Raw genomic sequence first — 12,976 nt, forward strand, 5'->3', positions numbered from 1 at the left:
AAGGCTGATTCCCATTAACCATCCGACTCACCCAACCCAATCTCACCATCTCAGCTAAATGCCACTGACCCCCTTACCCACCTACACATTCACCCTGTCATTCACACACTGCTTAACTTATCGGAACGCAGCAGTTAGTGATGTAAAAAGGGGTGTGGTTTGTCTTCCTCCGATGATCCAGTGTTAGGAGGAGGCGGCATCCACATTCCCAAGGGATCTGGGATCGAAAGTCCCAGCCGGAAATGTGGATCTCCAGCATGGTGAAGCAAAGTAGGAACAGAGTGCGATCCAACAGTGATTACTGCTCCTGAGAAGAATCAGACTCATCGGGTGTAGTGCTGCCGCCATTGCTGTACTGTAGGAAATGTGGCAGCCAACTGGTGCATAGCAAGATCCCACAAACAGCAGGTAAATGGTAAAGTCGCCATAGAACCAGATGACCTTTGAGGGGGAGAGCTGACTGGTGGTGATTTAACCTGAGGGTCACTGCACCTCAGGTGAGGGGCAAGGTTGAGAAGGCAGCGCCTTCATGAATAACCTTAGCCCGGTGCAGGAATCGAACCCATGCTGTTGGCATTGCTCTGGATCATTAACCAGCTGTCCAGCCAACTGTGCAAATAATAATAAAATATCCCAAATGTAAAACAGCATTTGACACTGAGCCACATAACAAGGTATTAGGAGAGGGGACCAAAAGCTTGGTCAAAGAGATGAAGAGCTTTATGGAGGGAGTTCGATTGTTCGTTTGTCATCTATATCAATGATCTGGATGATAATGTGGTAAATGTGGTCAATTGGATCAGCAAGTTTGCTGATGATACAAAGATTGGAGGTGTAGTGGACAGTGAGGAAGGTTTTCAAAGCTTGCAGAGGGATTTGGACCAACTAGAAAAATGGGCTGAAAAATGGCAAATGGAATTTAACGCAGACAAGTGTGAGATATTGCACTTTGGAAGGACAAACCAAAGTAGAACATACAGGGTAAATGGTAGGACTCTGAAGAGTGCAGTTGAACAGAGGGATCTGGGAATACAGGTACAGAATTCCCTAAAAGTGACATCACAGGTGGATAGGGTCGTAAAGAGTGCCGTTGGTACATTGGCCTTTATAAATCGGAGTATCGAGTATAAAAGTTGGAGTGTTATGGTAAGGTTATATAAGGCATTGGTGAGGCCGAATTTGGAGTATTGTGTACAGTTTTGGTCAACTAGTTACAGGAAGGATGTAAATAAGGTTGAAAGAGTGCAGAGAAGGTTCACAAGGATGTTGCCGGGACTTGAGAAGCTGAGTTACAGAGAGAGATTGAATAGGTTGGGACTTTATTCCCTGGAGCGTAGAAGATTGAGGGGAGATTTGATAGAGGTGTATAAGATTTTGATGGGTATAGATAGAGTGAATGCAAGCAGGCTTTTTCCGCTGAGGCTAGGGGAGAAAAAAAAACAGTGGGCATGGGTTAAGGGTGAAAGGAGAAAAGTTTAAAGGGAATATTAGGGGGGGCTTCTTCATGCAGAGAGTGGTGGGAGTGTGGAATGAGCTGCCAGGTAAAGTGGTAAATGCGGGGTCACTTTTAACATTTAAGAAAAACTTGGATGGGTTCATGGATGAGAGGGGTGTGGAGGGATATGGTCCAAGTGCAGGTCAGTGGGACTAGGCAAAAAATGGTTCGGCACAGACAAGAAGGGCCAAAGGGCCTATTTCTGAGCTGTAATTTTCTATGGTTCTATGGATAGCGGTGACCCCAGGCAGCTGAAGGCATGGCCACCACTGGTAGAGTAATAAAGATCAAGAATTCTCAGGAGGCCAGAGTTTGAGGAGCGCAGAGGTCAGAGGATTGTGAGCCTGGGGCAGATTATAGAGACAGCGAGGAATGAGGCCATGGAGGGAATTGGAAACAATGATGAGAATTTAAAAAGTGCGTCATTGTTTAAGTGTGAGTCAGTGGCTTACTAAGCTCAGGGTGATTGGTGAACAGAATTTGGTCTGAGTTGGGACGTGGGCAGCAGAATTCTGAATGACTTCAAGTTTAACGAATGGTAGAACAAGGAGGATTGGTAAAGAATGTGTTGGAATAGTCAAGTTATGGTCGAATCTTAGATTAATCTCAGTCTAAGAGTCTTTGTTCCATTTTCAGGTGTGGCAGAGAATAGCGTGGACAGCTTGGTGTTTGAGACATTGATTCCAAAACCCCTATCGCATCGTTACCTCAACATTCTACTGGAACACCGAAGGATCATCCTCTCTGGGCCTAGTGGCACTGGAAAAACCTACTTGGCCAATAGACTTGCTGAATTCCTGGTGAACAGGTCCGGACGTGAAGTCGCTGACGGGTCAATCGCCACGTTCAATGTGGACCACAAGTCGAGCAAGGTGAGGACGAAATTGGACAGCAAAGTGATAATTCCAATGGATCAGCTCCTGCTCTGCAATCGCTCAGTCCCGGGACTGACTGCCAGTCTGTCCAAAGTGCTGATCCATCCCGAGCTCCGCGGGACTGCTGTAATCAGCACCTTTCTGATATGTAACTGGAAGTTAGTTGGGAATGTCGTGGTTATACCATGAGGCTCTCATTCCAGTTTGGTGAGTTCAATCCCACCAAGCAAGGTTTGAAATTGAATTCAATTAATCTCAGAATTCATAGATCGCTGACAAGAAAATACTGGTGAGGGAAAGCTGCTGGATTGTAATGAAAGGTGTGCGGGTTGGTTGGTTTGGCCATGCTAAGTTGCTCCTTAGTGTCAGGGGATTAGTAGGGTAAATAGGTGAGGTTTACAGTAATAGGGCCTGGGTGGGTTGTGGTCGGTGCAGACTCGATGGGCTGAATGGACCCCTTCTGCACTGTAGGGAATCTATGATTCTATGAAAGCCCAGTTGAGCCATTGTCTCCTGTCTGGCCTACATGTGGTTCAAGTCTCTCTATCGTCGCCACTTGTACAATAGTGAAATGTCCAAAAACACTTTGCAGTATCAACCAAACTTTATCATTGAAGTGATAATAGTCTAGGTGCCCAAACATCTGGGCAGAGAGGAAGGTCTTAAGGAGCACCTGAAATGAATAAAGCCAGATCGAGTCCCAGGGAGATTTGAATACTGAATTCCAGAGATTAGAGTCCGGGTAGTTGAAGGCACAGCAGTCAGTGGTGGAACAATTAACATTGGGGATGTATGCAGAGCCAGAACTGGAGGAGTGCAGATACCTCGGATAGTTGTGAGGCTGGAGGAGATTCCCTTAGAGAGGGAGAATTGAGGCCACAGAGGGATTTTAACAGCATGATGAGAATGATTACATTTGAGATGCAGCTGCAGTGAGCAGGATATTTGGCCCTGCCAATATTCCCTGCATCCTGAGAAAACATTGTTAAAAAGAACATTGGCCAAGCACCGTGTAACTGGTCACTTGTGAGTAACTCCCTGTCGTTTACATGTGGATCTTGGATGAGGAAAGTATTGACCCGTGTCAAGGTTCATAGATCATGATGAACACTTGGGGACTGTCATGCACGGAATGTTACCCCCAGTAAGTGGTCTCAACTCTTTGGAAAGGAGGAGAATCAACAGAGAAATGTTGGCAAGGCTAAATAATCTCAGAAAATGTGGTAGAATGTCTGTAACAAATCTGTCTTTTTTTAACATTTGGAAGGAATTGCGGCAATACCTCTCAAACCTGGCCGATCAGTGCAATACTGCAGATAATCGAACGGAGCTTCCTTTAGTGATAATCCTGGATAACCTCCATCATGTTGCTTCGTTGAGTGACATCTTCAATGGATTCCTCAATTGTAGATACCACAAATGGTAAGTTCTAGTTCACTGAGGAAGAAAGAAAGCCTTTCATGTACATATCGCGTCATCAGAACATCCCAATATCACTTTCCAGCTAATTAAGCACTCTCTGAAATGTCGTTGGTATTGGGCAGCTAATTGTTGCACAGTGAGAGCCCACAGATAGTATTGCGATAACGAGCAGAGAATCTGTTTTATTAACAATGTTAATTGAAGGATAAATATTGGCCAGGAGAGAAATCCCTGGTTGTTTTCTGAAATATGCCAAGGGATCTTTTACCTTCACCCAGGAGAGCAGACCCATGGGTTCAGTTTAATGCCTCATCTAAAAGTTTGCATTTTATCACCACTTTCTGTTGTGTCAAGGTTGGAGGAGGGGGGAATTCCTCCCCTTTGATTTGAAACAGTCGTTTCTATGCGGCAGGAGTAATCTGTGTTTTTTTTCAACTTCTGCAGTCCTTACGTTATTGGAACAATGAACCAAGCTGTCTCTTCATCTGCTAACTTGGAGCTGCACCACAACTTCAGGTACCTGCTAATGTCAAACACTTCTGATCATTTAATTGTCACCTTACTCCTTAGTTTCCCATCGCGTCTCCTGAAAGATCCCCCCTTTCTCATTGTATGAATCCATTGAGTGACATCAGGAAAGAGTGAGGTCTTCACTGAGGACTAGCCATTCTCACCCTGGAATCAGCAAATGCAAAGTATAAACCCCTCTCCACACAACCTCCAGTGGGGACTCTGACTCGGAATTCCATATCGATATCCAGAGGGATAAGCACACTGGATGTAGGTGACACCCTCCTTTCGTCCCTGCTCCCTGAGTGCTGGGAGCCTATGAAACATCCAGTATAGGATTAATCCCTTTATCAGCTGATATCACAGTAGACACAGCCTCGCCGAGTCTCCCATGAATGAGCTCAGTATCTTCCAAGGAGACAATGCAAAGATAGGAAGACAATGACAGAACATGGTACCCGTCTGGTCGCTGCATTATAGGAAAGATGTGGAAGTGTTGGAAAGGGTGCAGAGGAGATTTACCAGGATGTTGCCTGGTATGGTGGGAAAATCGTATGAGGAAAGGCTGAGGGGCTTGAGGTTGTTTTCGTTAGAGAGAAGAAGGTTAAGAGGTGACTTAATAGAGGCATACAAGATGATCAGAGGATTAGATAGGGTGGATAGTGAGAGCCTTTTTCCTCGGATGGTGATGGCTAACACGAGGGGACATAGCTTTAAATTGAGGGGTGAGAGATATAGGACAGATGTTAGAGGTAGGTTATTTACTCAGAGAGTAGTAAGGGCGTGGAATGCCCTGCCTGCAGCAGTAGTGGACTCGTCAACATTAAGAGCATTCAAATGGTTATTGGATAAACATATGGATGATATGGAATAGTGTAGATTAGAGGGGCTTTAGATTGGTTCCACTGGTCGGCGCAACATCGAGGGCCGAAGGGCCTGTACTGCGCTGTTATGTTCTATGTTCTATGTTCAAACCTCTCTGTTGTTGAACAGAAAACCTGCTCAAATTCTCAAATTGCAATCCTGGCTCTGAAGCATTAAGTCACATTCCCGCGATCGTTTATACAAAAGAGATTTCTCAGCAAGTCCAGAAAAAAGAAACAGTTAGGTCTACTGAGTAGATTATACCTATCAGGAAAGGCTGACTCGACTGAGGTTTCAATGTCTAGAAAAGGGAAGGTAATGTGATAGATGTATTGAAGGTTGTGAAAGGGTTTAATAGGATAGATGGAGCAAAGATGTTTCCAGTTATGGGAAGACCAGAACGAAGGGCCATCACTATAAGGTAGTACCGAGCAAATCCAATGGGGAACTCAGGAAAAATGTCTTTACCCAAGAGTGGTGAGAATGTGGAACTGTTTACTGTAATTCTATGCTCCAGCAGCCTCAGGAGAGTGGAATGAATGAAAATGGACTCATTGCACAGATCAGCTCTGTTTAAGGTTTATCTTTTGTTCTTGGTGTGCAGGTGGGTTCTCTGTGCCAATCATACTGAACCGGTGAAGGGATTTCTGGGTCGATATCTACGCCGTAAGCTGATTGAGACAGAAATCGACCGAAACATGCGCAATAGTGACCTCCTGAGAATCATTGACTGGATTCCCAAAGTGTGGCAACATCTGAATGGTTTTTTAGAAACACACAGTTCTTCCGATGTAACTATTGGTGAGTTGAAATTCACAAAGTGTAGCCCAATCTGCCTTTCTCCAATAGGAGATAGACTTCTGTAAGAAAATCCTTGGTTTTCACTTTAACCAGTTTATTAAATTTCCATGCTTCAGGTCCCCGGCTATTCCTCTCATGCCCGTTGGACGTAGATGGTTCGAGGGTCTGGTTCACAGACCTCTGGAACTATTCTCTCATACCGTACCTTCTGGAAGCAGTTCGAGAAGGCCTTCAGGTAATGCCTTTGACAAATCATTCTGAGGCTTTGTCCCATAGCTTTGTGCATTGAATCCACATTCATATTGCCTTAGTTTCTGATATCCAAATGTTGAAAAGTATGCCAGAGTCAAGATGCATTCAAATAAGTTGCTTATTAATAAACACATCACGGTACTTTCATAGATTCAACAGAGTCAGCTGCACTGATATCACAAATCATGGAATTGTTCAGCGTTGAAAGAGCCCATTCATGGTCATAAGATACAGGAGCAGAATGAGGCCATTCAGCCCATTGAGTCCGTTCTGCCATTCGATCATGGCTGATATGCTCCTCATCCCCATTTTCCTGCCTTCTCCCCATAACCCTTCAGCCCATTCCCAATTAAAAATCTGTCTAACTCCTCCTTAAATTTACTCACTGTCCCAGCATGCACCGCACTTTGGGGTAGCGAATTCCACAGATTGAGGAGAAACTACTTCTTCCTTTGGGAGAAGTAGTTTCTCCTCAATGTCTGCTAGTGCTTTGACAGAGCAATACGATTAGTCACTTTCTATTCTCACCCTGCCCCTTAACTGTCCCTGACAGCCTGAACATCATTCCCTTTCCAGCATTTATCCAATTCTTTTTGAAAGTTACTATTTAATCTGCCCACACTCCCCTTTTAAACAACACATTCCAGTCACAATACGTCATTGTGTAACTCACAGGGGGCGATCTTACCAAAAGAATTCTCGGTGCGGAGCAAGTGTGAAACAGGGAAGTTTCACAACCATTTTCTCGGCAAGAGAAAAATCAAAGGTGTGACCTTAGCTGCCACTGCAGCGAAGTTGGAGAATTTGGCAGCCGGCCAAATCTCCATTCACTGCGGTGAGATGACAAAATCCCACCGGTGTGAACGGTGGTAAGATTCCGGCCCAAATCTTACCACACTTAGAAAAATAAATCAGGCAAAGTGTGATTCTCGCCAGTAGGGGGCATGGGCAGAGTCTATTCACGCCAGGAAGCCGGCTGCTGACTGCTAGAGGTTGCTATGCTCATGCGCCTCATCTCCCAGTACACTACATACAAGAGTACATTGTTCTTTGAGAGATTGTCACTCCCTCCAGCCCCCTGGGCATCACCGCCCCTGCCCTGCTGATCACCCTCCCGATCACAGTCCCCCCCTGATCGTGGATCACCCCTTTGTCCCCCCCCAATTGAGGCCCCTCCCCCCATCGATCACCATCCACAATTAGCAGTGCCAGTGTGCCAGGCTGGCACTGCCCAAGGAGCACGGCCCCTCCCTGCCCCGACCACCCAGGGGCTCAATGGCCTCCAGTCCGACCGGCGAGGCCCTCATGTCAAGTCCCTGTTGATGGGGACCACACGTGACCCTCACCGGTGAGGACCTTCAGAAGTGAGGCTGATCAGACAAGTCAGCCTGGATGATAATGTGGAAATCTGGAACCTCTCTCCCCACAGAAACCATTAGGCGGGATTTTAGGCAGAATACAGCAGCGAGTGGAAAAACAGCGTTGGTGGTTTTTACTGTGTTGTATCATTGGGAAAAAGCACTTCAAGGACTGGGTCCCACAACGTCACGATACCGGGGTGGGGTCAATCAGAAACTTAGTCTCTAAAAGATCGGGGTGACATGTTTACAGGCTGTCCCAGTGCACAGATGTTTGCCAGGGACACCCCACCCCCATACACCCAAGGACCCACCCCCCTACCCCCAGCACTACTCGGGTGTGACCCTCTCCCGCCTGAGCGATGCACTCACTGAGCTCCTCCAGGCGATGTGCCCCCTATGGGAGACCGGCCATAATTCAGGCTGCCCTGCCCTGGTGCCGATGTGAAAAGGGGAGGAATGATTGAAGTGTTGAGGCTTGATATTGATATGTAAATATATTGTCGTGATGTTTCTGATGTTAAAACATTACTGGTGGGGGAGAGGATGGGGGGGCAATCACGCTCATTTTTACGATGGCTCGGAATGTGAGAGTTTCCACTCCTGTCGCCAAATCTGATCGTACAGTGGGACAGGAAAGAAAGCCGGAATACCCTCCTCCTGTCTCTGAAACTGCATTATTGTGCAAGATGCTCAGGTAACATGCTGCATCTCCTGTCACCTTCCAGTTATATGGCAAGAGAGCACAATGGGAAGACCCCGCCAAGTGGGTTGTGGACACGTACCCGTGGAACGCTGGCTCTTTACAACATGAATGGCCGTCCCTGCTGCAGCTGAGACCTGAGGATGTTGGGTATGATGGGCACACGTCTGCCAAGGAAGGAGCTTCCTCCAAGCACGTTCCTCAGAGCGATAGTGACGGAGACCCATTGGTGAGTGATGCTTTGCAAACGTGTCACTTTGAGTTGGAACACTCGTCACCGCTCTCTCCAGTGATGGGATTTATTATCAATACGGCTGCACAGTTTTGCATTTAGATGACTTGATGTCAGTCACGGCACAATGAAGGTGGTTGACAGTCTCCAAATTCACAATAACGTTCTCAAAATGGGCAAGTGGCAAAGTTTGATTCAGTCTCCGCATTTCTCCCAGAATATGAAAGTAAAATGCATTGAGAATCTGCAATACTTCTCACCTTCTGCCTTAAAGGTGCCGTGTAAATGAGTGGCTGATGTCGGAGTTGTTGTTGGCATACTGAGAGCTCTTCCACATTTTCTCTTTATTTTTATTTTAGTTCACTTCAGGTTTCCTGGTTACAGATTGTTTGCTGTTAGGCTAAACTGCCACAGGGTACAGTTCTAGAGATGGAAAAGAACCTTTACAGATGTCAAACCGCGGGTAAAATATTGAAATTAGATTAAAGGAATCGTCGCAATGTTGCAGAAGATAACAGTCACAATTCCACGTTAGGTTTTAATGGGTGTTCTTCTCAGATGTAACTTGTCCATATAGAAACACGGGCACCATGGGCAGAATTCTCCAGCTGTTCACGCCGGCAGGATTCTCCAGTCCCGCCGGTAGCGTGCCCCTGTCCGTGAGATTCCCGCCGGCGTGGGGTGATGTCAATGGGAATTCCCATTGACAGCAGTGGGACTGGAGAATCCCGCCGCTAGCAAACAACGCGCCACCTCCCACCAGTGGGAAACATGCGGCTGGGAGGCCGGGCGACTCGGTGGCACAGTGGCTAACACTGCTGTCTCACAGCACCAGGTACCCAGGTTCGATTCCTGGCTCGGGTCACTGTCTGTGTGGAGTTTGTACATTCTCCCCGTGTCTGTCTGGGTTTCCTCTGGGGGCTCCGGTTTCCTCCCACAGTCCAAGGATGTGCGGGTTAGGGTGGATTGGCTATGCTAAATTGACCCTTAGTGTCAGGGGGACTAGCAAGGGTAAATGCATGGTGTTATGGGGATAGGGTCTGGATGGGATTGTGGTCAGTGCAGACTCGATGGGCAAATGGCCTCCTTTTGAACTGTAGGGATTCTGTGAATCTCGGCCCTCATCTCTCTAAATGAAGAGGTGCTGACCATTTAGTCTTGCACATTGTTACAGTGACTGCCTTCGGGCTTTAGGCAATATCATTATTGACCATACTGAACGTGTGATCTTTTTCCAGATGAACATGTTGATGAGGCTGCAGGAAGCGGCCAATTACTCCAGTGCCCAGAGCTGTGACAGCGACAGCGCCAGTCACCATGACGATATTTTAGATTCATCCTTGGAATCGACGCTTTAAGGTGAATGTGGAGTGGGGGCTGGGCTGGTGGATAATTCACAGACAGCTGGTCAGAGCCCCACCCCATTCACTGACGGCGTAAACAGCACATTGGGGGCACGGACACCCTCCAGACACTCACCGACTGATTGCACGGAGGAAAGGAATTTCTCGACAAGAGGTCAGCGAGCTTGTGTCAGCCGCGTTGGAGGACACGCTAACGAGCACCATTCGAGTTTCATTTATCAACAGCTAAACAAGTTTGTTGACATGTACATAAATAATAAAGTACACACAACACAACAACACACACAAAAATATATTGCACATGAATCAAGCCAAACTGGAACTTTACAAAGTATTTACGTGTGTAATCCTGGTTTTTATTTGAATTGAGGTGCTGCAAAGAGTGATCAGATGATCTCTGTCCTAACCTCAGCTCTGTATTATCGTGGTGCTGGTCAAAGCAACCAGAAGCAGTCTTTGGTTTACACCCCGACCCCCGACCCCCCTGCCCCCGATTCCCCCTCCTCCGGTTTGCACACAATAAGCACAAAGTGGAGAGCAGTGTGCAATCGCAGGGCGGTCAACTTTCCAAATAACATGCTGGACACATCTCTGCTTTCCCGGTGCTGCTGCTGCTCTGAAGTCATTTTCTTTTGTAACAGGCTTCATTCTATGGATTTTTACTGCTGTATGTACAGTGTTTTTATTTTAAATTGCAGGTCTTTTAACTTGACGAAAAGGTCTCTCAGTCACCAGACTTATTCAAACCTCCGCCACAGGTACAAGTGACAATCCTGGCTTGTGAAGGGCTACATCAGTAAGAGGTTGTGAAAAGTGTCCAGGTGAGAATAACATTCAACATGGTGCTGAATCAATTGCCTTATTCTCAATAGGTTACAGGACTAAAATCAAGCCACTTAATCTTCTCCGCAAGTGTTCGTAACTTGCAACTCTTGTGTTTGAAAGACTGTAAAGGGGGGGCAGGTTCACTAGCACCACACTCTGTGGAGCCAGGGCTTTGGGAGAATGAGGAGGGGCGACCACAGACACAGTAGGGGCTGGGTCTTATTTCACAAGTAAAAGGGCAGCTTGGAATAAATTACCAAGCAAAGACTATACATAAAACCCACCCCTGTTCACTGTGTGTGTCTTTTTCCTCTCTCTCCCTCCGTCACCCCTCCCCCCTCCTCACTTTATTATTTTTTTTAGAATTTACAAATGGTGGTTCAGTGAAGTGGATACAGACAATAATTGATGGGTGTGTACAAGTGATTCTCCACTGAACTTAACCCAGCAGAACTGGGAGCATTCGACACAGAGCATGAGCACAGAATGTTTTCTTGTATAAATTTTCAGCATGTTTTTACTGCCTATATGCAAAACTGAAACTCGCTCAAAGGGAAGGAGAGGCTGTTTTAATGTCAACCCGCCTGGCACTATCTCAAATATTCCCCTTCCTCCAACTCCTCACTTGAGAATTCAAATTGGCTCACTGTTCAATTCAACCTGATTTGGCCAGTTTGCCACCAGGCTGGTTTAGGTTAAAATTGCCCCATTGTCTTTCCTGTACTAATGAACAAAGGGACAACTCACTCTCATTTTTTATTTGTGGGGGAGTTGGTGGGTGCATAATTGCATTTCACTGGGTTTCACTCTCTGGGAAGAGGTTTGTTTTTCTGATTTCTTCGCGTTAGAAAGGGTTTTTGCACAAGTGTAAATAGATAAAACAAAAAAAGGACAAAGAAAGAAAAAATGTGTTTTTTTTGCCTTGCACAGTGAAGAGTTGAGAATTTCTGATATGCGTTTTACTTGGTGTAAACATTTATTTCACTTGAATATGCTGGGATTTTTTGTAAAGAGAATTCTCTGTCTAGACGAGATGTGTTTTATTTTGTGTGATGATCGTTAGCGGAAGCTGCCGTCCATCCCAGTTTCAAATGAGCCACAGGTGGACCACTGCCAATTTCTAATCATCTGTGTGACTGGGGCGTCTGAATCGAGTGTCTGTTTTGTTTTAGCCTCTATAGCACAAATCTGCCATCAGCCCAAACTGCCCATCTGTGATACATCTCAGTGAGACTTTGGGAACTTTTCTTTTTGTGAACCAGTTTTCTGTAAAACACATTTTGTATTCTGTACATTTTGATGTAACATATGATGTATATAATCAGTGAGAACAAAAGGAGAAATGATCAAAACTATCATCGGGAGAGTTCTTTTTGTAGTCTCTTTCAGGTGTTAAACTTTAATTTTGAGTATTTGGATGTAACCAGGTTAATGAGCCGTTGTCATTAATCCTGGATTTTAATCAGCCCCTTCATCTTGTAAACCAGCTTGTACATGTTTTATTTCCCCCCCTCCCCCTCCAAATTATGCACATTGTATCTGTCTAAATTATGACTTTGCCATTAAAGTGAAACTATTTATTGAACCAAGGTTCTCTTTGACATGTTGGACCCACTTTGGTAGCAATAATAGGAAGACAGATGACTACTTGAATGGATGTAAACTGAGAGAGGTGGATATTCAATGAGATCCTGGAGTCTTCGTGAATCAGTCGCTGAGAGTAAGTGCGCAGGTACAGCAGGCTGTAAGGAAGGCGAAAGGCATAGCGAGAGGATTTGAGTGTAGGGATAGGGATGTTTTGCTGCAATTGTATAGGGCGTTGGTGAGACCACACCTGGAGTATTGTGTGCAGTTTTAGTGTCCTTATCTGTGAAAGGATGTCCTTGCTATCGAGGGAGTACAGCAAAAGTTTACCAGACTGATTCCTGGGAGGTCTGGTCTGGCAGGTCTGTCAAATGAGAAGAGACTAAGTCGGTTAGGATTATATTCACTGGAGTTCAGAAGAGTGAGAGAGAATCTCATAGAAACTTATAAAATTCTAACAGGGTTAGACAGGGTAGATTCAGAAAGAATGTTCCCAATGGTGGGGGAGTCCAGAACTAGGGGTCATAGTTTGAGGATAAGGGGTAAACATTTTAGAACTGAGGTGAGGAGAAATTTCTTCACCCAGAGGGTGGTGAATGTGGAATTCACTCCCACAGAAAGTAGTTAAGGCCAAAATGTTGTCTGATTTCAAGATGAAAATAGATAAGTCTCTTGGGGTTAAAGGGATCAA

General features: G+C 45.7%; 1 protein-coding gene across 1 annotated transcript in view; it reads left to right on the forward strand.

The window, feature by feature from the left end:
• nav3 (neuron navigator 3) overlaps nucleotides 1–12,278 on the forward strand; it is a 396,979-nt gene extending 384,701 nt beyond the window's left edge. The window contains exons 31-37 of the mRNA XM_078221087.1: nucleotides 2,132–2,367; nucleotides 3,638–3,792; nucleotides 4,237–4,308; nucleotides 5,771–5,967; nucleotides 6,084–6,202; nucleotides 8,306–8,509; nucleotides 9,751–12,278. Coding sequence (XP_078077213.1) covers nucleotides 2,132–2,367; nucleotides 3,638–3,792; nucleotides 4,237–4,308; nucleotides 5,771–5,967; nucleotides 6,084–6,202; nucleotides 8,306–8,509; nucleotides 9,751–9,870 — 1,103 coding nt within the window. The 3' untranslated portion in view covers nucleotides 9,871–12,278. The remainder of the gene's footprint in view (nucleotides 1–2,131; nucleotides 2,368–3,637; nucleotides 3,793–4,236; nucleotides 4,309–5,770; nucleotides 5,968–6,083; nucleotides 6,203–8,305; nucleotides 8,510–9,750) is intronic.
• Nucleotides 12,279–12,976: the final 698 nt, after the last annotated feature.

The sequence above is a fragment of the Mustelus asterias genome, chromosome 9 (assembly GCF_964213995.1).
Source record: "Mustelus asterias chromosome 9, sMusAst1.hap1.1, whole genome shotgun sequence".
Classification (NCBI taxonomy): Eukaryota; Metazoa; Chordata; class Chondrichthyes; order Carcharhiniformes; family Triakidae; genus Mustelus; species Mustelus asterias.